The sequence below is a fragment of the Cololabis saira genome, chromosome 9, assembly GCF_033807715.1.
Source record: "Cololabis saira isolate AMF1-May2022 chromosome 9, fColSai1.1, whole genome shotgun sequence".
In the NCBI taxonomy this organism is placed as follows: Eukaryota; Metazoa; Chordata; class Actinopteri; order Beloniformes; family Belonidae; genus Cololabis; species Cololabis saira.
The window spans coordinates 33,564,647-33,590,579 of record NC_084595.1 but is presented as its reverse complement, the minus strand read 5'-3'; the positions used below and the strand labels follow the sequence as shown (position 1 = coordinate 33,590,579).

General features: G+C 40.0%; 2 protein-coding genes across 2 annotated transcripts; one reads left to right on the top strand and one right to left on the bottom strand.

The window, feature by feature from the left end:
- Positions 1 to 807: 807 nt before the first annotated feature.
- prf1.5 (perforin 1.5) lies at positions 808 to 5,153 on the top strand. The gene is made up of 5 exons (XM_061729313.1): positions 808 to 1,140; positions 1,353 to 1,628; positions 1,822 to 2,093; positions 3,223 to 3,364; positions 4,000 to 5,153. The coding sequence occupies exons 2-5, from the start codon at positions 1,359 to 1,361 to the stop codon at positions 4,885 to 4,887; spliced, it is 1,572 nt and encodes a 523-aa protein (XP_061585297.1). The 5' UTR covers positions 808 to 1,140; positions 1,353 to 1,358; the 3' UTR covers positions 4,888 to 5,153.
- A 3,210-nt stretch (positions 5,154 to 8,363) lies between these two features.
- On the bottom strand, positions 8,364 to 23,123 carry smarcad1a (SWI/SNF-related, matrix-associated actin-dependent regulator of chromatin, subfamily a, containing DEAD/H box 1 a). Its single transcript, XM_061729308.1, has 23 exons — positions 22,671 to 23,123; positions 21,345 to 21,483; positions 21,090 to 21,213; positions 20,749 to 20,818; positions 20,121 to 20,215; positions 18,375 to 18,467; positions 16,941 to 17,019; positions 15,992 to 16,833; positions 15,531 to 15,727; positions 15,194 to 15,284; positions 14,557 to 14,656; positions 14,312 to 14,371; positions 13,993 to 14,068; positions 13,731 to 13,866; positions 13,478 to 13,609; positions 12,214 to 12,309; positions 11,805 to 11,922; positions 10,981 to 11,096; positions 10,476 to 10,664; positions 10,279 to 10,397; positions 9,723 to 9,905; positions 9,421 to 9,530; positions 8,364 to 8,910 (listed from the first exon to the last, which is right to left on the bottom strand). The coding sequence occupies exons 1-23, from the start codon at positions 22,774 to 22,776 to the stop codon at positions 8,849 to 8,851; spliced, it is 3,333 nt and encodes a 1,110-aa protein (XP_061585292.1). The 5' UTR covers positions 22,777 to 23,123; the 3' UTR covers positions 8,364 to 8,848.
- Between the last annotated feature and the right edge of the window lie 2,810 nt (positions 23,124 to 25,933).

The following is a 25,933-nucleotide window of genomic DNA, read 5'->3' as shown; positions in this document are numbered from 1 at the left end:
CTCTCTAACCTGACTAGTCTCCCATCCCTTTGCCGAGTAAAACACCTCCACAGCATGACATTGCCATGGTCTGACCATGGGGATTACTGGGGCTAAATTACTATATCTCAATTTCAGAAGCCTTTTTCTGTTTTTTACTGATGGAAACTGCTAATTTTGGACAGATTACATATTGCCTTCCTAAAAAAACAAAACAACATTTTTGTGTGTATTGTCAGATTTGTATTTTGAAATAATCCTTTAAAAAATAGAGTTTTCCAAGTCTGAAAGCCTTTTTTCAACTGTTTACCAGTGTACTTTGGAGTGAATAAATATCTAAAAAGCAACAGTTAAAGGGAACTTGTGCCGGGAAAGTGAGGGCTGAAAACTAAACCACACTCCGTCTCAAATGAAATAACATTTCTTGTGCAGAGGGCAGAAAGACACTTTTATCTTCCTTACAGAAAACCACCAGCATTCCATCCACATCCATAAATAGACAAAGGCAAAGCTGACATCAGATGTTTGGTGAGGCTATCAGTACACAGACAGGCCAACTCAGACATTATATAGACACACACACATACAGTCAGTCCAGCAGAAACACGCCCATTTACACAAATACAATCTTTACACAGACATTTCCCATAAAGAGTGCTCATCTTTTCTCTCGCGACTAGACAATAATCTCCCTCCCCCACTCGTGCATGTGCAAACATATTATACAGGGTGCAGTCGGGGATTTACAGAACTGGGTCTTGAGTATTAAATCAGACCCACTCATGCAGAGCCAAATGGTAAGGCCTCTAGGGGAAAGAGACAGAGAGAGGAAGAGTGAGAACGCTGCAAACGCACCACTCAAAAACAGGAAAACTCCCTCCTTCCCAAAAGGCGGAGGGCAGGCCGAGGAGTGCACCCAGCAGGCTTTCAGCACACTCTGCCTGCAATGCCAAAGCTCTCTCAACCGTGACTTCATTTTCAGCAGGATCAAGACGTTAGTCAGTTTGTATTTCATCCTTTACAGTCGGTCGTGCCATCGATGGGGGAAGGGAAAAGAAGAGACGTAAAATCAAAAGAGGAGGTTTAAAAGGAGAGGGAAGTTAGAGCTTGACAACGTCTGAGGGAGGAGACAATCTGTGGGACAAAATAACAAAGTCTAAGGTACAGTATGAGCGCATGGTGGTGCATCTCTTTGTTGTACTTGATGTTTAGCACTGATAGGAAATCTGTAGCAGGATATGAGCCATGTCTGCATTTATAGTCTTTGAAACTTTGAAAAATGCTTTGTTAGATACTGCTTCAACTGAACAAAAGTGTTTTTTACTGTAAATATGCTTCTCTCTCTCGCTTTCTCTGTGTTCTGTTATATTTAGGAAACCATGCCAGCAGGAGAGTACCAATGGAGACATTTTTTCCTGGTTATATTGGCCTTGCCACTAGTGCTGGAGGTGCAGAGAGTCCAGAGCTGCTGGACTGGTACAGGATCAGAGTGTGAGAAAGCTCCTTTTGTCCCAGGCCACAACCTTGCTGGGGAGGGTTTTGATGTCGTCCGCCTGCGTCGAACAGGAGCGTATATTATTAATGTCAAAGCACATCTGGCTGACAACGGTACCTGCACGCTGTGTCCAAACCGCTTCCAAAAAGAACAGGTGAGACGCTAAAACCTTTTTTGCAGCATATTCACTTGTTTAAATGGCACTGAGTTTATTCAGTTGTAACCATCTGTTTTCTGTTCTTTCCACTTCCTCACTGGCATTTTTTGTACCTCTTAAACATTCCACTCTTCCTTTTTGTTTTTCTTTCTCATACCACTCTGATCCCCCCTAATATTCTGGCCTTCAGATCCAGAGGCTGCCAGCTGCAGTGCTCGACTGGCGGCCCTTCAGCCGCTGCACCAAGCAGCTTTCCAGTGCTCTCCACCACTCTGTGGACTCGCTGCTCCGCAGCTCCAGCTCCCTCGTCAACAACAACTGGGGTTTGGGTTTGAGCCTCGATAGCTACGGCCAGGCAGTGATGAGAGGAAGTCGCTCAGATTTGGCCAAGTTCGCTCGTTTGCAGCACAGTGTGGACAAGGCTACTTTTGCCATTCATGAAATCAGCTGCACCTACTACAGGTAAACCGGAGTTAGATACAAATGGAGCTGTAATTGCATTTAAAGTGTTAATTGCTGTGACGTAACTTTGGTCATACGTAAAGTATAATGCAATAAATAATTGTTTAAAAATCCATTCAAGCTCTTAATACTTCCAGTTCATGCATGTCACTTTTCTTGAAATAAAAAAATCAAATGAAAACTTTCATGATCTTTGACCTTTAGTGCTAATTGTCTTTTTTTTTTCAAGCTACTGTTTAGTATGAGTTTAAGAGTTTAAGTTAAATCTAAGGTTGAGTCAAGGAGCACCCTCCAGATTTTGTTGTTGTCCCCATTACTGAGGTGCCAAAACATACAGTTTTTACTGCGGATGTAAACTACACATGTATGCATAATTAGGGGCGTGGTTTATGAGTGACAGCTGCTTTGCTTTGCTCAAACAGCATATCATCATCACTTTAGCTACTTAGCAGTTTAGGTGAACTTGACTTCTGAACTGTAAATAAAGGCCTAACAGAGTAAAATCTATCTTATTTTCAAAACAAGGTTTGCTGTTAATTGTACCAACAGAGACCAACTCTGGGTTGGTTTGGAACGGTCCTACAGGCGAAGGTGGTTAAATCTGTATACTTCTAAGCTCTGATCATGCTAACCTTTGATGGGAGCTTAAAGTTATCTTACATTCATCAAATCTATCCATCCATCAGAGGATGCCACTGAAACAATATTGGATTTGCTGCTGAGCCAGTCTAAGCTCCGGTCGTGGTCCCAGCTACAGCCACGACCTGAGCTTGGATCGTTTTAAAGTTTAGTAAAAATTTGAGTTCAAGTTGTATGAGAAAATAGACTTACAATTTAAATGTATTCAGATCAGACAAACTTCCAACATTGATATCTAAAAAGTATAGGTGGTGGCGCCTCAGGCACTTTGAAAGACTTCAAAGAAAGTTATGCCGGTTCAGAGAAGAAATGGAGGTCAGCTTGTGTGGTTTACTAGTACTCAAAAAGCCTACGGGTTTGCACACTTTACTACAATATTTCTGAAACGCACAGCAGTATATCTTTGTCACGGACAGGTTGAAATGATGCTGTCGTTGTGTCGTGGTTGTACTCTACATGACTTTTGATTTCTGTTCCTTATTTTCTTTAGCTACAGGCTGGCTGATCATCCTCAGCTGAGTGCAGAGTTCACGAAGCATCTGAAGAGACTCCCACAGAGTTTAAACACGACTCAGGACAGAGCTCTGTACAGACGGCTCATAGACACCTACGGAACACATTATATACACCAGGTCAGGAAAACTGCTTCCACATTAAAGGTCTTCTTTTCCAGTCTTTAAGTACGTATTTTCTGGACTATAAGCCGCACCTGTATATAAGCCGCATCCACTCTATTTAAAAAAAATAAATAAAAAAAAGATATACAAGCCGCACCTGTATATAAGCGGCATCCGCTCTATTTAAAAAAAAAAAAGATATGCAAGCCGCAGATATTTATGTTGTTAGATTAGATATTTACTACATGTACAGAATGATTTTGACTGTAAATGATGTACATGTTTGTACCTAAATAGATCCTCTCCTAACAGTGTCTTTTAACACGGCAGCAACTTTGCTGATTAAAACTGGACAGAACCAAGAGAAAATAACCGCTATTTATTTATCTATTTATCTGTTTGAAATCTGCTTCTACCTACCTCTATCTGCTAAAGAAGAAGTAGCGTATTCTTCTTTGCATTTATTTTGTCTTAGTTTTTATTCTAATTCCGGTTAGCACTCCCCCTAGCGGTGGAAGAAAAATCCACAGAATAGCCGCACCTTTGTATAAGCCGCATGGTTCAAAACCTAGGAAAAAAGTAGCGGCTTATAGTCCAGAAAATACGGTCATTGATGTTGCAGTCTTCATTCTGGTATTTTTGCTCATTAGGTCCAGCTTGGTGGGAAGGTGAAGCGAATCACTGCCTTCAGGACCTGCCTGGCCACATTGAAGGGGTTCTCAGATTCAGAGATCAAAAACTGCCTGAACCTTGAGCTCCGTATGGCTCTCGGCTTCCTCCCTGCTAACGCGTCTTTCTCAAACAAGTGTGAAACCCTCGTGAAGGGGAATATGAGCATGGGCTTCTACCAGGGCTTCATGACACATAAGACCGAGGTTATCGGAGGGGAGAGATACTTTCCTGACATCCTCTACCATCAGGACCCATCGGAAGCATACCAGAGCTGGATGAACAGTCTCCATGACAACCCTGATGTGGTTTCTTATGCCATCTTCCCTCTGCACCATTTGGTGGAAAACCCGGAGATCAGTGCTAATCTGAAAACCATGGTAACAGAGTACATTAAAGGCAGCCAGTTGCAAGAGCACCAGCTCGGTTCCAAGAACTGCTCCCCAACCCCCAACCTGGACCATAACTGTTGCCCTCTCAGGGCAGGCAGAGGAACGCTGAGTCTAGAGATGCACAGGGCGGCCGGGCTGAGGGCCGACACCTTCACAAAAACAGACGCCTACGTGAAGATTTTCTACGATGGCGTGTACGAGGAGACGGAAACGGTGATGGATAACAATGACCCCGTGTGGAATGCCACTTATGATTTTGGTTCAGTGGAGCTGGGTCAAGAATTGAGGTTTGAAGTCTGGGACAGAGATGTCCTTTATAATGACATGGCGGGGCGATGCATCATCTATCCGGAGAGAGGAAGGCATTCGTTAGGTTGCCAGCTGCGCAAAGGAGTTCTCTATTTCAGCTACACCATTACGTGTGACGCTCATTTGACGGGTTTCCGGTGCGGACGGTACTCTCCAAATGCCGAGTAGGTTTTTCTCCATTCAGGGTTTTAATACCTGGTGTGCTATTTTTTCCAATGAAGTCCTAGTAAATTGCAATTTAGGTAGAAACCCTTTTGCATCTGATCTCGCAATCCATTTTTGATCATTTTGATGCCAGTAAGACTCCAAAAAAGGAGTTTTCTGTTTCTGTGTAAATGCATGTAATGTAATGGCTCCATAATAACCAGCCAACATCAAAGACCTTGTCCAATCTTTGTAAATGCCAAATAAAGACCCGTTGATTGAGGACTCAACTATTTTCTCATCTTAATGGCCCATCATTGTCTTCAGGCTGTGGTAGTCGTGTACATATTGGTATTTGATAGCTACTAAGCCCAACAAAATCTCACAAAACAATTAATTACAATACCCCAGGAAAGCACCAAGTTATTTACAAAAAGTGTTTGAGCTGTGTTGTTTTACAAAGACTGGGTACCATAATCTTGGCTATTGATCGTTTTCCTTGTTTTTTTAACCTTAATGTGAGAAAAATAAAAAAAAAAGTAGCAGAAACATGTGATCGTCATAGCTCCCATATTCTTTGAAGCTCATTATTATATTCTTAATCGTGACTTTTAACCAGGTGGACGACAATAGCATGGAAAGTCCATAAACCAGAGGAAATTAAGCCTATTGTTGAAGGCATATCAGAGCGGATGGGATGTCTGGTGGTTTCTGGTGAATGAGGAGGTTGGATTGAAAACATCAGAGGAAATGCACAATGTCTGTGACATTCTTGGAAATGCCGAAAATTCAATTTTGTGTCTTTCTTTTATCTATTAATTCTGTCTTTTGCAAATGATTTACAGAAATCGATGAAAATCTAAGTTCAGTTAAAATCTTCCAAATTTACAGAACAGGCTTATTTCAATTTCTCTGGACATACTTAAAAGTGGTGCCAACCATTAGGACCAGAATCAGCTAGATGTTTTTGTTCTTCCTCTTTTCTCCTAATTGGTATTAGGTCATATTAGCATTCAATACAAACTGATGATACATCGATAACTTTGGCTGTATATTTGCCGAAACCAGCGTGTGCGTTGAGTTTTTCAACTGATGTTCTTGTAATTACAGAAAAATCTCCCTCCTTGGTATGTGCACAAACCTCCAGCTCTGGGAAGTATTCACAGAGCTGAGTCTGGATCATGAAAACAAATTACCACTTAAATCCCCTCACGCAGAGACAATTAGTCAGGCTCCTAGAGACCAGGCGGATATAAAGAACTGAAGCTGTGGAAGTCCCTCGACAGACACCAGAGAGTAAATCCAGAGGGTTTATAGCTCTGTCCACCACAAACACACACATGGATGTGTAAATCTCCCACAGTGGCAGGTATGGACAGCCTGTGAGAGTGGATGGAAACCAAATCCCAATGTGGAGTGCTACATTTTGAATTTTTGGTTGTCTTAAAGTGGTTCAGGAGTTTCAACATGTGTGCTATTAATGAGTTAAAAAGCACATTTGCCACCGATCCTGGCAGAGAAACTTCTTCTTTAAAATGTGAGCTGGACAAGAGCGCTTCTTTTCACATCAATACTCAGAGGATGCTCATTTCAAAGATTTTGCCAAAATGTTTTGGAGACCGTTATGATCTATAGTAAAATTTTGTGAGCCAAGTTTTTTTTTTTTAGAATTATAAATTACAGTATATCAAATTTTGAGTTGTTTAATTTCCATTAATGGGTGTTGGACAGAAACTCTCCCTGTGTTTCAGCTGGCTGAATGAAAACTCGTGGGCTCGCATGCCATGCACTGGTTCAACAACAATCCACTGGCAGTGTCCTTTATTTAAAATGTTGATCAAAAACAGCACCATCTGAAGCTGGAAGAGACCATTTATACCTTTATTTTGATTCCTATTGTGTAAAGAAATGTATAATATACTGCAGATTGACAAACCTGGGAGGAGTGGTTCATCAGCCAGAGCTCGGTTAATACAATCAACACCAGCGATTCAAGTTAAAAATCAGTTAACATAGTTAAGATTCACTCTTAAAACTTAGATCATTTAAGGCTGTTTTCTGTCTACACATAAGTATATTTCTCCATCACATTTCAGACGCTACACATCATTGAGGAAGAGTTACTGAAGCCTAACAGCCAGCAATAAACACAGCCCTCGCCTGATGTTTGGAAACTGTTACTATGCTGGAAAAGTGGACTGGATCTCGGGTTTAACAGCTGGTGCATCACTGGATGCTTGCATTTGGTAACTTTACCCTCCTCTGCAGTCAGCTGCAAAGCCCGTGAAAATGTAAACAATGACATTCCAGCTACGCGACTTACAGTGTTCATTAAAACCACAATAAACAAAACTTGGAACAAACCTTAGGGCTGTAAAAAGTGTAGATGTATTGGGTTATTATGACTTCTATTTTGATATTTCATATTTTTACCCCCTGTGAATCTAGAATAACACAGCTTAACAGACACTCTTATAATTTGTTTTAGCACTCTAATAAGTGTATTTGAAACAAGACTTCCTTCACTCTTCCTGTTGTAGTGCCACAATGCTGCCGTGTCCTCACGCCAACTGTTACAGACACAAGCACAAACTTTAAGATGTTTTGGTTTGAGTTTCACTTCCAACTGCACTATTTATCACTAGATATGCTGTATACTGTATACCAACAGCCACATTTTAAAACCACAGACTTTGTGACAAGCACAAAGTATAACTTAATCTGCAACTTGAAACGATTCTTATGGCAATACTTTGTTAGTTTGCAATCATTTCTGCAAACTATTTTAAAATAAGGTGTGTACTTTTTATTTCAATAAACATCAAACCACTTAAGTAACGGAGCCATTACTGCAGCGCTCCCGCTGCCTACATTAGTGTCAAATGGTTCAAGTCTTGTGAAGAACTGATACATTTATGAATAATTTAATTATTTGCTTCTTAGCAGCTCCTCGTTCAGGTCCTGCTGAATCACACCAGGAGAAACACAAACATGTATTCCAATATTTATTCTTCAGTCCAAATATGAACCTTAAAACCATACAAAGGCCATGGACATATAAAAACATACTACCAAAAGAACGCAGCTTTTACAGGAATACATACACATACAGACCGACTACTTGTACAGTACATTAACGCAGCAGTTGCCTTCTTAAATCACCTGTGTCCGTTGGCTCAGGATATTTTAAGGAGTAGAAACAGCAAAAACACTAATTCAAGCATTTCTCTATACTTTTTGCTTTAGTTTGTCTTGTTTTACTTCTTTGAAATTAAATCAATCAACTACACTGAAACAACCATGTATCAGCAACTCTATAAAGGGTAGTTAGTTTTGCTGATAGATTTGACCTGACAATTGGATGAAACTAAAAACTTGTGACATTCTGATGCAGCAATTTAAATGAAACCGATTGTAAGTTAAGGACAACTAGAAGATGTAATAGTACATTTCTTCTACCCGTTGCTTGCACAATGCTGCAATAAATTCCAGCAGCCAAGTTTCAAGTAAGCAAATATAACGTGTTTATTAATTGGAAAATAGGACATGCAAGATGCAACACTGTCTGGAAAGTTTGGATAAAAAAATACAAATAAACAAAAAAACCCTTTGAGGGCATAAACTGTTCCTCAGGCTAGAGACATTTCATGTATTCGTTAGTGAGTTAATGAAATGAGAACGCAGAGCTAGACACAGGAACACACACGTTTTAGTGCAACAATGTGTAGTCATTGCATCTGGTCTGAAATGGCCTTTTTGCCAAAATAAAACAAAGAACTGAGAGCATGAAAAATAACCATGTTTAACAACAATAACAATGTTTTAGGCACGGTTATCATGCTGTCGAGGTTTTCATGGCAGAATGAGGTTTGCAGTAGTCCTCTTGTTTACACACAAATGTCTCTGTGTTAGGTTCTAACAGTCAAGTGCTCCTGTGATCACAAGAGTGGCGCCTAAACACTCACAAGTCTGGTTTGTTTGCATATTACAGTCCCAGTGAGGCTTTGAGCAACGACGCCATATCCTCAGGTATGGTCCCCATTTCACCTGCAGAGCAAAGTGTTTGCAAATCAATCATTTGTTCAGATACCTGATAAACATCTTTGACAAAACAGTGACATTTACTGGTTACAGTTTTGCAGCTCCATACAGTATAATTATATAATAACACATTGTTCTGTACTATTTTCAATATAAAATACTTGGGCTTCCTTGACATCATGTGGAGCTGGACTCAACCATCGTCAACACAAAGTCAGTAAATACGCAGTAATGAGCTGGCTTTAACTCCCTTTGCACCTCCGAACAAAATTATTAATTTGAAGTTTTGCAAAGTTTCATTATATCTGATTCATTTTTAGTAGAAAAACATTACCTGTTAAATAAGAGACCAGATTTGCATGACAAATATGTCAGACGTCGACTCACAAAATGAATCATTTGATCAAAAAGCATTTGCAAAGTAAAACCCGAGGGAGTTATAGTATTCAGTACAGTGGAATAGTGTGTAAAAACAGGCAAGAAATGGTACTGCATGACGTGTACGTGTCTTCTCACTTTGTTCAGCAGCAGTCATGTCCTGCTCCAGCTTTAGCTTCTTGTGGCCGAGCTGCAGGATACAATCCTCTATACTGTCCTTACTGATCAGCTTAATCACCTTGACAGTCCTGGACACCAAAAAATGTGTTAGGTAATGTTCTCTCTTTACATGGTCAGGTCCTGTAAATGTAAGTGAAACATTCTGGTAGCTGAATTCCATCACATTCAACACGTTTCCTGTCCACCTGCTGTTGTAAAATAAAGGAGTAGTAGTACAGGACCAGACTCAGTAAAACTGCATTTCATTAATGTCATCTAACCTGGTCTGGCCCACACGGTGACACCTGTCCTCCGCCTGTTTGTCGTTGTACGGATTGCAGTCGATGTCGTGCAAGATGACCACATTAGCTGACGTAAGGTTGATGCCGAGCCCACCAGCACGTGTTGACAGCAGGAAAATAAATATGTCAGGATCTGTGTTGTACTCATCAATCAACCCAATTCTGCAGGGGATAAAATCAAACAAACACAAAATATTGATTACATCTATAGGTGCACGGTAAACTTTTTCTTCCATTTTTCTCATTTTGACATAAATTGGGCTTAACCGAATTGGTTAAAGATTACCCAATAACAGCTACATGCACGCTTATATAACGTTTTTTTTTAAATCATATTTAGAGTGGAGACATGTCCCTCAATCTGACATCATTTTCCACCATTTAAACCAATTCAATTAACAGTGAAAATATACGAGTTAACTTGAAAATGTGGTTGCGTCAAACAATAAAATATGTTGAGACAGGAATGAGAAATGCATTTGTTTTGTTTGTCTCCATGATTAAAGCTGATCAGTCATCCGTGTTAAAATCTGACCTGTCAGCGATGGGTGTGGATCCGTCCAGCCTGACGTAACGATGCTTTAGATTTTTCAGTAGCACTTCCACAATGTCCAGCATCATGGTGAACTGGCTGAATAACACCACTCTGTCTCCCTGGAAAACAAGAGGAAAGTTAGAATCTCGTCTGTATTTTTTCAAACTCTACAAGCAATTTGCCACATTTGTATTGACCTTGTTTTTTATCGAGGCCAGCAGCTCTACGAGGTGGTGGAATTTCCCGGAGTCAAGCAGAGTACTGTTATCAAGCTGGTAGGAGCTGATGGAGGAGTACTGCTGACACAGACGATGCAGCTCAAAGTCTGACATCACCTCCATGTCCTCCTGAATCAGAACTGGATCTGCATCAAAGTGTGTTGGCTCCTGAACAGATAGAAACACGAGTGAGGTGCAAGGAATCATCACAACATTTGAGGAAGAGTAAAAATTGGCACTATAATGGGAAATTTGACTACAACAAGACTGCATAATTAGGATTAAATGAGCTGAAAATTAAGTGCAGAGCTTTGCCATCTCCCTCCTGTGGTGGAATAATGTATAGTAGGGAGTAAAAATGTTTCATGTGCAACGTCAAAATACAAGAAGATAGCAAAAATATTGCTCATAAGGCAATTAGGTTCAGCATGAAGAAATCCAAAAGCTACTTAGAGAGGCTTGGTGTGTAAAAATTGAAACTGACCTTTAGCATTAGTTTGCTCATGGCTTTGAGCCTGTCTGGAGTGTAGTACTGTCTGTGAAGAAGAGGATGGTTGGCCATCTTCCTCAGCTGCATCATCACGTTACACAACTCGCGCTCTGAGGAGAAAATACACATTGTCTTAATGAACCAAATTATGCTGTGATCTACAACTGGGACCAGTGAATTCAACCATTTACAGCAAGGTCCAAAAGTATTTAGATGGCAGATTTTTTCAATATTTTGCCTTTATACACTACCACGCTAAATTTGAAATAAAACAAGAGGTGACTTTCAGCATCCATTCAGTAAGTATGCTGTAAAGTAAACACCATGGCATTTATCGTGTAGGAATTACAGCCATTTTAAGCAAAGAACAAGCATTTTCAAGGGCTCAAAAGTATATGTGAATATGTATAAATATAACCATAATTTTTTTAACACTTGCATGAAAGCCTTTAGCAGTCAATAACTGCCCTAAGCCTGTAACTCATGCACATCAACAAACTGTGTTTCTTCCTGGAGATGCTTTGCCAGGTCTTCACTCGTCTGTGGGCTTTCCTGCCCAGTGATGACAACCTTCACCAAGATCTCCTTGGATCTCTTTCGCACCTCCAGTCAAATAACTTTATTTTAGTTAACTGTCTCAATACTTTTAAGCCTCTGAAAATGGAGGTACTTTGGTTGAAGGGGCTGTAATTTCTAAGGGAGCAATGCAAGCATTTCCCAAAAATTCTTTTGATCACATCTTGGCTGATTTCTTTCACCCGTTGTACTGGTGTTTATCACTGTCCAGCTACCCGTGCACCTGACTAATCAAGACTTACTTTCTCCAGTGGTGGATTTCTTGAGCTTCTTGAGGAGGCTCTCATAGAGAGCCTGCTGCTTCTCACTCATGGAACAGAATTCTATCTTCTCTTCCTTCGCTGGGAGCTGCTTGAGAACCTGGGAAACAAGACAGTGATGCATCGATTACGCTATTTATGTTATTTTTATTTAAAAAAAAAAAAAAACAAAAAAAAAAACCACATCAACTATTCGTCCATATTAATTCCAAAAGAATGCTTTAGTATGTAAAACTGCTTCAGAAATTAAGTTTGTCGTGAGTTTTTACTGAGATGTTCTGCATCTTTGTTTCAATAAACAATGTAGTTTCAACACAGTTTCAAAATGAAAAACTCAAAAAGGGAAGCATAAAAAAAAAAAAAACTAACTAACTCTTAAAGGTCAGCTCACCTCACTCTTGACTCTTCGCAGGATAAAGGGCTTCATGATGAGTTTGGCCTGAGAAATCCTATCCCTCTCAAAGCGGCTTTGCTCCTCGTGGGATTTCTGACACAGAAAACAGATTTTAAACACTTAAAATTTATAACTGGGAAACCAAATACCCATGTCCAACATAATGGCCTAGAGCAGCGGTGTCAAATGTGCGGCCCGAGAGATTTTCATGCGACCCGCGAGAAGTTTCCAACGCAAAAAAACAAAATGTTAATTTACTAAAAAGGAAGGCATAAATAATTGCCATGAATCGTTAGTTTTTCTAGAATGCATTTGCCGATTTCATTTCTTTGTAGACGGTCGTTTATTTTTATTAACTGACTACTATTATATATTTTCGCAGGAAAAATATCACTGCTAAAAAAGATGATAGAAGATATTTATTCTGAGAATTTCAGTTTTGAATACGAGGATAGTGACAAAGTAAAACAGTTAAAAGAGAAGTGCTGACTTTGTCGGTACACTGGCGTAAATATCCGTGCCAATTTTTAAAAATAAATACACTTAATTGTACTAGAAAAATCTCTAAATCACAAAGAAACACTCTTGGATGTAATAAGAAAGATTTAGCTTTTAATTAAATTTCCTATAAAAAAGCAAAAAAATATTTGTTTCTGTTTATCTGTTATTTCTTATTTGAAAAAAAAAAAAACAAGAAATTTCAAGAAAAGATCCTGAAGAAATATATTTTACATAATTAGAGTGTAAAGGAAGTACATATTTCCTTTAAAATTAACTAAACTGATATTGGATTAGATAACAATAGTGAAAAAAAAGAATTGGAGAAAGAAATTTCCGCACCGTTTTTGTTATTTTGAGCGTGCGGTCCACGAGAAAAAAAAATTGGTCAAATCCGGCCCACCAAGCAAAATGAGTTTGACACCCCTGGTCTAGAGAGTGTTTAGGGATGCTATTAGAGCTGAATTCCAACTGCCGTCTCTCACAGACCTGAATCATGACATTTCTATCTTCTTGAAAATGATTTCTATTTAAGGACGGGTGGCCAGTAAGAGGCAGGTTAAACATCTAGGAAATGCTTTTGATAAAGTTCTAATTTTATGAGGCAGAAGTAGCAGATTTCAGTCTGTATCAAGTCTAATTTAACACAACTGACCAAGGAAGACTCGCATTTTCAAGTAAATTTCCATTCAGGCACAGCCAGCTTGGAGTAACTTAGATGTCCAAAGAAACTGAATTTGACACGTGCTAAACACAAACTTACCATAGAAAACATTTTAGAAAGCTGTGATGTGGAATTGGAGAACATGGAGGGCATAATGAAGTTGAGGAGAGACATGAGCTCCAGGAGGTTGTTCTGTACAGGAGTTCCCGTCAGCAGGACGCGGTGCTCTGCCTAGAGGCAAACAAAGAGTGACGCCTTAAGCTTGCAAAAGTTCGGGAGTTGGAGGACAAGAAAGAAAGTTTTAAAAACTTTTAAAATTGAGGTGAAGTGAAGAATAAATGAGTCAACTTACATTAATAGCCATGAGATGGCGATAGCGCAAAGTGTTCATGTTCTTCAACATGTGACCTTCATCAAATATGGCGTAGTTCAGGCGCAGCTTACGAAACAGACCGCGGTCGCTGTCGTTTCCTATGGCCAAGTTGTACCTGTAATATAAATAAGAAAAATAAAGAGTGAACAGATTCTCCTAGCAGTAATACTGAGCTTCTTCAGTTCCGCACTTTACACGATAAATTAATAAAACGTCCCATTTTTACTATCCGTTTACTTACGTGGTCACAATGACGTTAAACTCAATATCTTCATTGAGGATGTCGTGTTTGAGGTAGCGTCGCTCTTCCACAGATCCTATATAAAAAGAGAGTTGCACACGATTTAGTCAAAGTCCAGTTAATTCAATAACTGAGAGGATCATGCATCGTCATGGACACCGCCTCTTGTAGGGTTACTCTTCAGCTCTGCGTGACATTTGACCCTTACTAAGCTACGAGACTGAAACTACTTGACTGCGGTAAACAGACATTCAAGAAACCCCCAAAACAAAAACACATTCAATGTATTTATTTATTGTAAAAAGGATGTAGAGTGTACCATAGTAGATTAAAACTTTGAGGCTTGGACACCAAAGTTTCAACTCTCTAACCCAGTTATCTGCAAGACAGAGATGAAAAAAAAACAAATGATGAATTAATTATTGACTTTTTCAAGAAAGAGACTTACTAGCTGCTTTGTTCTTGAACAGTGTAAAATAAATAAATCATGCTTCTATGATAACTGGTATAAACATACATAGCATGAAACAAGGTAGCTCAGGGTTATTTTTTTAAGGTCATTACCCAGTGTGGAGGCAGGAACAATGATGAGGTTTGGGCCTTCTAGTCCATGCTCATAGAGCTGGGCCAGAAATGCTATAGCCTGGATAGTTTTCCCCAAACCCTGAGAGGTTGTGAAAACAAATGAAAGAATGACAGGTGGTGAGAAATGTCAGAACTGAAAGGAAAAAAAAAGTTAAATCCCATGTGAAAGTCTGCTTTCAGAGACCCAACACCCTGCAGTATCAAAAGAGCATTTCTCAAGGAAAACTAACAGTCAAAAATGGTCACGTTTATTTATTTATTTGCTCTTCCCTGCATTGAAATGCTTTGTGCTTCTATTCTGTATTTTCTGTCAAAACTGAATGATCCCTTTACAGGATGGGATATATTTACGGATGCAAAACACTGATACTGACAAAGTTAACTTACTGACCGAGTTGTGACCAAGTAATTCAGATGCAAGTGTTTAGAGCCAACAACCCAACTTTGATTTTGTTGTTTTTGATATTAGAGTTTCCCTTAACACCAGAGCACAGCAAAGGTAAAAACAGACCCAAAACAATTCAGCTACAATTCATTTCTTATGATGAGTTGATTATCAACTCATCATAAAAACCGTTAGTGTGTCAGATCCCACAAATCCTCAGCTGGCTCTTACCATTTCATCAGCAAGGATCCCACTCAGTTTGTGTTCATGCAGAAGCAACAACCACTTCAGACCAATCAGCTGATAGGGTTTGAGATGGAACCTGAAAGATAACAAATTAACAGAGAAGTAATCAGAAATGTAGCCCTCAGTTTAAATATAAAACAAGTTGTAAGCTTTATTGCATAATTTCTAGAAAACCACCATGTAAAACAAGGCAGAGGGATGATGGAGGCACTCCCCGCTCATTTAAACACATACCCATGCTCGCCTACATGTACGCTTATTCCTCTATATAACATTAACTTCTCCATAATTAGGAGTACAGGTAGAAGAGACTTTTACTCACTGGCTGTTCAGTACAGCGGGCTGGTTCATGGAGCCCGTTCCCCTCTCCATCACCGCAGTGACCTGTTTGACCATTTTTGTAGAGATGATCTGACATTTGGACATGAGGCCAAGGACAACCTTCCGCTCTTTGAGGACAACTTTGCACCCCACCAGCAAGTCTTCTGAAAGTCCATTTCCCTTATGGAAGACATCGTACTGAAGAGAGAGGGGGGAGGGGGGGATTGTTAAAATTCAGACATTATGGGCACTTCTAATACATTACAAGTCACTTCTACTACATAACAGCATCTGCCCTACCCCTTGGAGGGCAGTTTCAGAAAGATGAAGATTTAGAACATGTGGACAAGCATTTGCAGAGAAATTAAATAACTTTACTTAACTTGGATAAATCGTATGCGTGTCTAATACTGTTGAAAAGTTTTGTTGTCACATGTTAAATAAATACAAATATTCTCTCACCAGGCTTGACCAGCTTTCAAAAGGCCTCAGCTCCACAATCTTCTGGGCCTTCTTAATGGAACACCCAGTGATGAGCGACAGCTCATCTATCGATGCTTCCTGGAAGAATGTGAGTATCTCCGTCTTTGCGTCCGTCATCACACTTCCAGTATCTAGATCATCATCTGAATCATCGAACTCGCTTGATACAGCCTCCTCATCGTCATCATATTCTCCCTCCGAGCTGACATCTACATTGGAGACACGTGCCTTCATCTTTCTCTCTGCTGCCTGCTTCTTAGCAATGCTGGTTTCACTGGCAAATCTGGACAAGTTGTGCGATGCTGAGGAGGAAGAGGATGGTTTCGCGGAGGAAGAAGCTGTCTGTTTAACAGCAGGGGCTGAAGATACAGAGTCAGATTTTTTGGTAATCCATGAAGAAAGAGTGGACATCTTGGAGCATTCGATGGCCTCCGAGTCTGAAATATCATCACTATCCTCTGTACCGTATGCGACTTTCTCCACTTTTCTACTATTTCTATGGTCTTTAGGATCCTTATGATCCTTCCTCTTTTCACCATCTTCATATTTGTGGTTCTTTAACCCTGTGTCGTCCCTGGTTGACAGACCTCTACTCTTTGTGCATTCGATAGCCTCCGAGTCTGAAATATCATCACTATCCTCTGTAGAGTATGTGAATTTCTCAACTTTTCTACTATTTCTACTGTATTTAGGATCCTTATGATCCTTCCTCTTTTTACCATCTTCATATTTGTGGTTCTTCAACCCTGTGTCGTCCCTGGTTGACTCATCTTTACTCTTCGATTGCTTTTCTCCTGACCCAGCTGAGCTGAAACTGGTATCTGATAAGAGAGAGAGAAAAAAAAAAAAGACACAAAGGTTATGAGTACATATCTTCATGATGCAAGTAAAAAGATGGGCAGATTTAGATGAAAACGTGGATCTCCACCTGCATCTGAAAACATCTCTAGAACCTGCAGAGCATCTTTAACATTCCAGTCATGTTCCTGCAGGACCATCCGTAGCTCCTATAAAAAAAAACAACAAAGATTAGCAACAGATTGTGGCAGGGTGGAGGAGCTGCAGCCACTTAGTTTGATTGGGGCACAGGTGTTCCCAAATCAACCTCTCCACCCTGCCTGCCTTCATAAGGCGTGGTTGCACAGCAGCAAGAGATCTTGCCTGCTGACTGAAGCCACGCCTTATGAAGGCAGGCAGGGTGGAGAGGTTGATTGGGAACACCTGTGCCCCAATCAACCTAAGTGGCTGCAGCTCCTCCACCCTGCCACACAGATTATTTCACGAAAAGCTGGTAGAAGAACTCTTAAAGTAAAAGGAGAGGTGGACAGCAGAATTAAGCAGCTTTAACCTTGGCAAACATGGAACAGTGTTCAAAGCATCATGAGATTAAGTTCAGATACAACATCTTCAGATATTTCTTATAATATGTACATTTTGGTATAATTTCATTGGCTAAATATAGGCACGAGCTCCTCCTCTAATCAATGATCTCTTCTTCAAGATATCTGCGTGATCATTGTGGACACGTGTGTTAGATGGTGAAAGAAAAAAATAAAGAAATGGTGTGAAATGTGAAAATTAGCTGATCAAACTTGGGCAACTTGTTTTTCCAACCAAGCAGTGTGTCAGCTCTAAAACCGGATATATCTTACATGATAGTTGGAATCGTAATAAACTGCATATCATGAAACTAGTTCAGTGCACGGTGGAGCGCACTATACAACCTTCAGAGCAGGATGATGGAAATGTGGAGATAGTGAAGTAAAACAGATGTGAGGAAAACATTTTTCCATCAAAAACCATAAAGACTATCCACATCTTTATATTTATTCATTATTATAGAAACCCAGGACCAAATCCATCAATCTTTGTTGGCTTTTACTTTACAAACATTTAACTTTATAGTTATAATATTGTAGCTTCAGATTCATAAAAAACAGAACATATATTTTAAATGCTTAAACTAATAATCCACTGGTGAGTTTATAGATAACAATCTTTGAAAAATAATCTATTTTTGTTACTGCAGATAAGCTATATTTTATAAAGTGGATTTATGTCAATTAGACTGTCATTAAAATATCTGATACGAGTCACATATGGGAAAAAAACAAAAAAAACGTAATTGAGCTGCGGTATGAACGTAGCCTAAGAGGCTTCTCATTAAATAAATTTATAATCCTAAACATAAACATGACACATGTAGTGCAGAAGTCATTAAGACAGATGAATCATTAGACAATGCAAACTTAGACTCAGTCTTACTAAACAGACTATTCAGTTACTTTGTACAGAGTGTAAACAAAACATGTTTAGTCATAAATCAAGTCTTCAACACGGTACAAAAACTGTATTTCTTCACCTCCTTGTCCTGATCAGGGAACCTTCTTTGCAGTCTTCTGACCATGGCTTCCTGTCTCTCCCAGCTCGGTTCCTTCTCCTCATCTTCAGAGCCCTTTCATTTAGAATAAAACAAGACATACCTCTTATTGCTTCAGTTCAGAAACATTTGTGATGCGCAATGCCGGGTTCACACTGCACGGTTTCAGTCGTCTCAGAAGTTGTGCAAAAAAGTTGCGTTGGAAAAATAAATAAATAAAAATCAGCCAGCGTAGCTCAAAAACAATGATCAAACAAACAATGTCACAGTCTCAAGGATAGAAATGTCTTGCACCAAAAACAGACTGCGAGAGATGCAATTTGAAATTACATATTAATGCAACCCAGAGCAATTCCTTCAAAATAAATGACACATAAAAGAGGTTTTAGCTCGGTGTTGAATCAGTGTTTCCAAAGATACTGGACGAGACTACAAGACTCAAAGAGCAACCTTATGTTATTTTTTTTTATTGTAGGCAATAGTAAAAAAAACTCAGGTGCACAAACAAGAAAACGAGGACCATCCTTTAAATAAACTTCTACACTTCCTTAATTCTTTTCCATTTTCACTACTTTGTGAAGAAGCTTTGGTATTAAACTGACAAATAGATTTCATCACAAGTGGCAGAAGCTTCTATCCAAAGCAACAGAGGAAAAGAATCAAACCTCAATCAAATTGCAGAATAAATGCAGTTAAGGAAGCATCAGGTACGAGTTGGGAAGTTAGAAAGACAACGACGTTTATGATAGAAGGCACACTTCATGGACGGAAAATGAAAACATTTTCTCTTTTGTCTCGGCTGTGTATGTTAAACAGGTCCATGCGGTGAAACTGGACGGACGAATGTACCGTTTAGATGACAAGAGTCTCAGGTTTCCTCTGGTTTCCCCCCCCCCCCACAAACACACAAACCTCTCTTGCCCCGAAACATTTCTAATCCCCACCTTCATACAAACCATGACAAAAATTTAGATGCCACAGTCTAACAGCCTAATTTAATTTCCACAGAGTGAAGCTATCCTCACAACTGCAATCTAGCAGGGCCTCTGAGGTGTGATTTATATGTGTGACAGAGATTTGTCATTGTAGTAAACATCATTGGGCCCCTCAAGCAGGCCATGCAAGAGGCTCTGCCGTGGTCCCCGTAGAAATACAGCATACCGTGTCTTTATTTTAGAAGAATTCAGCTATCAGATATCACGCCACTGATGAACAGTTGCCTGCAGCCAAGCAATAATGCAGCTGCACCTTCTTGAGATTACTTCCAAACAGTAAACTTAGTACCCTCTGTACCCTAGAGTGCTAAAACGGAAAACTAGGATTATAATAGGATAGTATTGGGAAAAAATAATATTAATATCATAACAATGAGCATATCTTTCAGTTAGTCAGAGCTGTTCATTCCTGCTAATTATCAGCTCATTTATCATCTACTGTCACTAAAGTTGTTGCACTGACTATGCTTCTAACACACGCGCATGCACGCGCGCGCACACGCATGCACGCGCGCGCACGGTTCTGTCTTGCCGTAAATATATAACAAAACAAAATAGAGATATTATTTATCGGCCACTTTGGTGTGTCAAATTTGGAAATTAAGTCACACACTTCTAACAAAAGTTAGAAAAAGTAAACGGTTATAGTTTGGAGCCCTGAGCTAAGATGTGTATTCATTAGTGAAAAGAAAGCTAAATGCATTTGCTGTCAATTCAAATCGAGTGAATTTACCAGTGATGGTCTCCTTTTCTTGCTCGGTTGAGTTTCACCACTGTCCTGGGAGCTGCTTGATCCATCCTGCTTTCTCTTCCGTCTTTCAGCTGGAGCTGAAAGGACAAGATTGGTGGCGTTTTCCATTTATACTTATACATCAGATTCATCAAATGTGCATAACTGATGAACACAAAATGAAAACAAGCAAATCATCATATAAAAACAATGGATCTGATTTATATTACGCTTTTCTGGACACTCAAAGTGCTCAGAATGGTTCCATTATTCAGTCCCTCCTCATTCATACTTAGTGATGGTAAACTACGTGTGTAGCCACAGCAGCCCTGGTGCAGACTGACGGAAAGGTGGCAACCAACCCGTGCCAAACGGCCTCTTCGACCACCACCAGAACATTCATACACAGAGATGCCCTCACTGGAACCAAGGAGGGTGAAGTGGGGGGGCAGAGTTCTAACTGCCAATCCTTCCATCATTGGACGACCCACTCTCCCACCTGAGCCACTGAGAGGACCTCTATTTTACCCCCCAACTATAGACTAAACCCTCCTCATGAAAAAAAATGAGCTAAATATCTAATAAAGCTAAAAACATTTTGTGCTTCTGAGAAATAAAAATATGTATTTACCTTCTCGGTCTCCAAACTTTAAAAGACAGACAGCTATGGCGCCGTCCAGCGTGCTTGTACTCTCAATGATCTAAGAACCACAGAACACAGAGCTTAAATCTGAAGATTAAAATGAACTGACTCACATGTGCGGTATCAAGATTTTATCTTGGAAAAAGACAAATCACTTATTTTTCCATAATAAGACATTTAAATTCAGTGTAATCAATCCAGAAATGTTTGACAGCGTCAAAGATTACTGAAGTACAAATCCTAAAAATTGGCCTGAGGCATACTTGGAGTCAAATGAATGTGGTCTATGCTTAAAAGTTACACAACATCTGGTGTTAATCTAGTCTCACCTGCAGAACCTCCGCTCTTCTCAACTGAGGAAACAGCTCCAGTAGTTTGCCCGTTTTGTCATTCAGCTCATCCTCATCATCTGTGTGATCTGACACTTCTTTAGATGCTTTCCGTGAAGAGCTCCTACATCAGAAAGCAGATCTATAAAGACAATATCAATCTGCAAGAATTTGAAACCAAGTGCTGTCACACACACTTGATTATCCTAAATGTTTAAAGGGAACCCCGATTGAAAAATCTGCACACACACATACTTGGATTTCTTAGTTACGGATATCTTGGTGTTTGGTTCAGAGAGGACCTCTTCATCTTCCAAGTCGGTGGTAAGTACTTCCTCAAAAACTACTCCTCGTGGATGAGACTTTGGCTGAGCTTTGAGGGGTTTCATGTGAGCTGAAAGGCATAATGGTAAAACATGCTGACAGTTACATTCCTGACATTAACAGAAGGGGAGGGGGTGGGGGTTGGTTAAAGGGAATGCATATCAAAAGGTATTTATGAAAGTATATCGTCAAAACCTCCATCTAATGCAATATCTTGTGGGGATATTTGGTATTTGTCAAAAAAAACAAAAAACACAATAATGTATAGAAGGTAAACCTCAGGCGTGACTTAGCTTCTGTTTAAATGCAAGTGTTGATGCTGCAAATTAGGATCACCACGAGCTCCCTTGTGTCTAGCAACACACTTCTGGACCACATTACACCGGTCATGAAATCACTACACTGGCTTCCAGTGAGTCAAAGGATAGAGTTTAAAATCTTCCTGCTGGTCTACAAAGACCTGAATGGTCTTGGACCAAAATACATGGTTGATCTGTTAGTTCCTATGAAGCTCCCAGACCCCTGAGGTTCATCTGAATCTGGTTTGTTGTTTGTCCCAAGAACCAGAACCAAGCAAGGTGAGGCAGCGTTCAGTTATTCTGCTCCTCACCGGTGGAACAAACTTCCTGTAGACCTGAGGTCTGTCAAACTGTCAGCTCCTTTAAATCAGGACTAAAAACATTACTGTTTACTGAAGTGTACTCTTAAATTAAACTTACCTGCTCTATTCTACTGCCCTTACTTTTAACAGCTTGTGCTTTTTATTATTTTACTTATTTTCTTATCATCTTATTCTAAATTTTTTCAATCTTATTTGTTATTTACTGTCTAATTATGTCTTGCCGCTTTTAATGTCAATGTAAAGCACTTTGAATTACCTTGTGTTGAATTGTGCTATATTAATTAATTTGCCTTGCCTTCAGGCGCCGATGCACAATCCACTGTTATCTTTGTGGACTTTTAACAGGATGAAAAACGAATGTGTCAGGGCACCATCTTCTCAATTCGACAGAATCGAGAAAAAGTGGAGATGGAGCGTGTGAATAACATAAGCCCCGATAGTAGCATGGCAGCCTAATTTATGGTTCCGCGTTACACCAACGCAGAGCATACGGCGTAGGTTACGCGGCGACGCGCACCGTACGATGCGCGTCGCTGCGTACCCTACGCCGTAGGTTACGCCGTAGATTTAACGCGGAACCATAAACCAGGCTTCAGAGATGCACGCCGGCGTGCCCGAATGTCGCTCATTCTCACCTGGCTGGTTCTCCTTTTCAGACTCGGGACTCGTGGACCCGCAGAGCTCCTCTTTGTTCGTTGCCTTCTTCTCAAAACGAAAGCGGTCCAGATTGAACAGACTCATGTCCTGCAGTGTTTCCCCGTCGCTGTCAACGGCAGCCCTTTGTCTCCTGTTGTACAGACGGGTTTCCTCTGAAGGATCCGCCGGAGCGCAGTTCTCTAACTAGCAGGTATTGTCATCCAGCTAACGTCGGGCGAGAGCGAAGCGGCCGTGCCGGGCACCAATACAGCGTAAACCCGCACTTTTAAGACTTGTCGCCGCTTCTTTTTTCCACCACGCTCTCGTAAAATTGACAGACAACGTTAAATGTAAGTTAATATGATACCAAGTTAGCATTTGACTCGAATTATTGTTTGCTTAAAGCCGACTAAGCGGTGGGTTTCCCGCTAACTCCACCAGCCGTAACGGAAGCTTCGCCGGCGCGACTCGCGTCCTGATTGGTCGGATGGAGAAGTGGGCGGACACCTTCTCAGAACGGTCAAGATAGTACACCGCCCCACACTTCCTGTTCTGCCCAGATTGTGTCGCGCAGTATAGATAGTTAACACATCGCAAACTAGTGATAGTGTGGTATATTTAGTGTTGTCTAACTTGTTTAGTACTACATGTTCTCTCTGTAAATCAAAACAACTGCATGTTGCACTGCAGAATGATTAACGGTATGATCACCGGATGTGGAACACCAACAACATGGGGGGGATTCATCTTAACATTATTCTCGCTTATGAAACAAAAAAACGTGGTGAATTGTTCATGGGTATGTAACCACCAGGTGACTGCATTAGTCAATGGATGGATAGGCATGTTATCTAATAACAACTTTCTTTAACGATTGGGAACTGATGCAATGCATTTCAGTCTTTATAATGCAGAATTATTGCCAGTGAGACATCATGTTGTCCTTGCACATCTGTGAAGTATAGCACTTTTTTTTCTTCAACACAAGCAAGTTATAAAACAATATTTCCATTTACACTTAGTGATACTTTTATTATTTTGAATGCATTAATTTGATTACGTATTAAGTAATTTATTTTATGCAAATATCTATATATCCAAATTTAAATCATTTTGGATTTCTGATTTTTGTGTTAAAGTCTGCAATGTTTGAGAGCTAGCAAAATTTGAAAGTGGCACCTGTCATTACCCGATGTGAGTCCCTACCCGATTTGAGTCACACATGCGAAGTCGCTTGGACAAACTACAGTTCCGTCGCCAGACTTGATAGACAAGATTTTTTTCAGTTAGGAATGGTATAAACAAACACATTTTTAACATTACAATCATTTTACATTTTTTAGATAAATACCTTATTGAACTTCTCCACTCTCACACACCAGCCAGAGCACTGAGGTCGTCAAGTCAGTTGCTTTTAGACGTCCCTAAATCCAGGCTCAAAACTAGAGGTGACCGAGCTTTTGCGGTGGCTGGCCCTAAGCTGTGGAATAGTTTGCCACTAAATGTTAGATCTGCTCAGACCCTAGTGGTTTTTAAGTGTTCTTTGAAAACGTATTTATTTTCTTTGGCTTTTAGTGTGTGACAAATTAGTTCCCTACATCTGTAAGAAGTGATTGTGCACTTTATGTGTCTGTTCTTTGTCGTCTATTCTCTATTTTCTATTTTTTATTACTATTTTATTGATCATTTTAGTATGTTAGTGATTTTATTGTTTCTACACTGTGTACTGTGTTTTTCTTGTGTTTTATTTTGTTGTATGCTGTACAGCACTTTGGTCGACCTCGGTCGTTTTTAAATGTGCTCTATAAATAAAATTGACATTGACATTGACATTGACATTGACATACATTCATAATGCGACTGCGCATGCTTGACTCAAATTGGGTAGCGACTCACATCGGGTAATGACAGCACCTCATCTAAGCCCCGCCCCCTCCTCCCCCTCCCGCCAGCGCTCTGTCCAAAGCCACGCCCCCACAAGCTTAAAATGAAGGCATCTGATTGGTTCTTTCCCCCCTGCCAAGCCTCTGGTCCTGGACCAATCCGTTTCATTCGGACCACAAAAAAGAGATTGGTTGGGGTTTTTACAGGATTAAAGCTGTCAGAGAGGTTGGATTTTTTTCTTTCCTTTTTCTGAACACATTATTCACTGGCTACTCTCAGGATGGAAGGACCATTTCACCCAGTATAACAATAAATGTTCTTGAATACGATTACAGACTATACCTTTAATAAGCTCGATTTGAGGTTTTACACTTCTTGGAGCAACTTGATTGGTTCAAATAGTTGCTAGCCTATTTGGTGTCTTGTTGGGTGCGTAGGTTATAAATGTCTTTGCGATGTTCACTGTGTATCATATTTATATTACAATGTATTAGCTTGTTAAACTGAAGGTAGGCTTGATTTAGTTATTGAATACAAAACAAATAGAGACTAAACTAAAATGAAAGTGTTAATATTTGAATTGGCCCCAGGCCACTTTGTGGGAAACTGGGCCCAGAGCTCAAACAGGATAAGAACCCCTGCTCTAGCAGTTACAGAAAGGCTGTTTTCAATGCTGCGCCACAAGGAAGCCTGATGTTCACAGGCATCTAATAGTTTCAGTCTTGTCCCCCGTGCACAGATGATTTCTCCAGATTATCAGAATCTTTATATAATGTTATAATTTCAGAAGATGAGAAAACTTCATCAAAATATTTTCCATTTTGTAAAGAGGATCATTAAACTGAACATTTTCACAATTTTTATAAACATCTTTTTCATTCACTGGTGAACAATGAGAGATGCCTTTTCTACACGCAGTCGTGACACTGACCTTTTACCATTTAACCTAATTAGCTTCATCATGTTTCTCATTTACTTTTCCATCCTTTTGTCATCCATCTACCGACTTTTTGAGACATATCGCAGTCATCAAACTCAAAATGAGAGAATATTTTTCACAAAGTAATAAGATTTCGCTCGTGATCAGTGGTGGATTTGCAGGGATGGCCACCAGGAGCACACGGAGCACATGTCCGGCCACCATACTCGCCAACCCGGATGCAATTACTTTTTTTCTTTTCAACGGAGGGGGAATCCTTTTGTTTTCATCAGCAGGGTCCAAGCAGGAAGTATTTTAAGGATGCACACACCTATGACCTGTCCCGTATCCCATGTGGCTCTGTGGAGAAGTTTTTCACGTGGTTGCTTCATGGTAACATACATTTTCACTTCCATGTGATTGTGTTTCTTGGCCACCTTAAAATGTTCACTGGCCCCA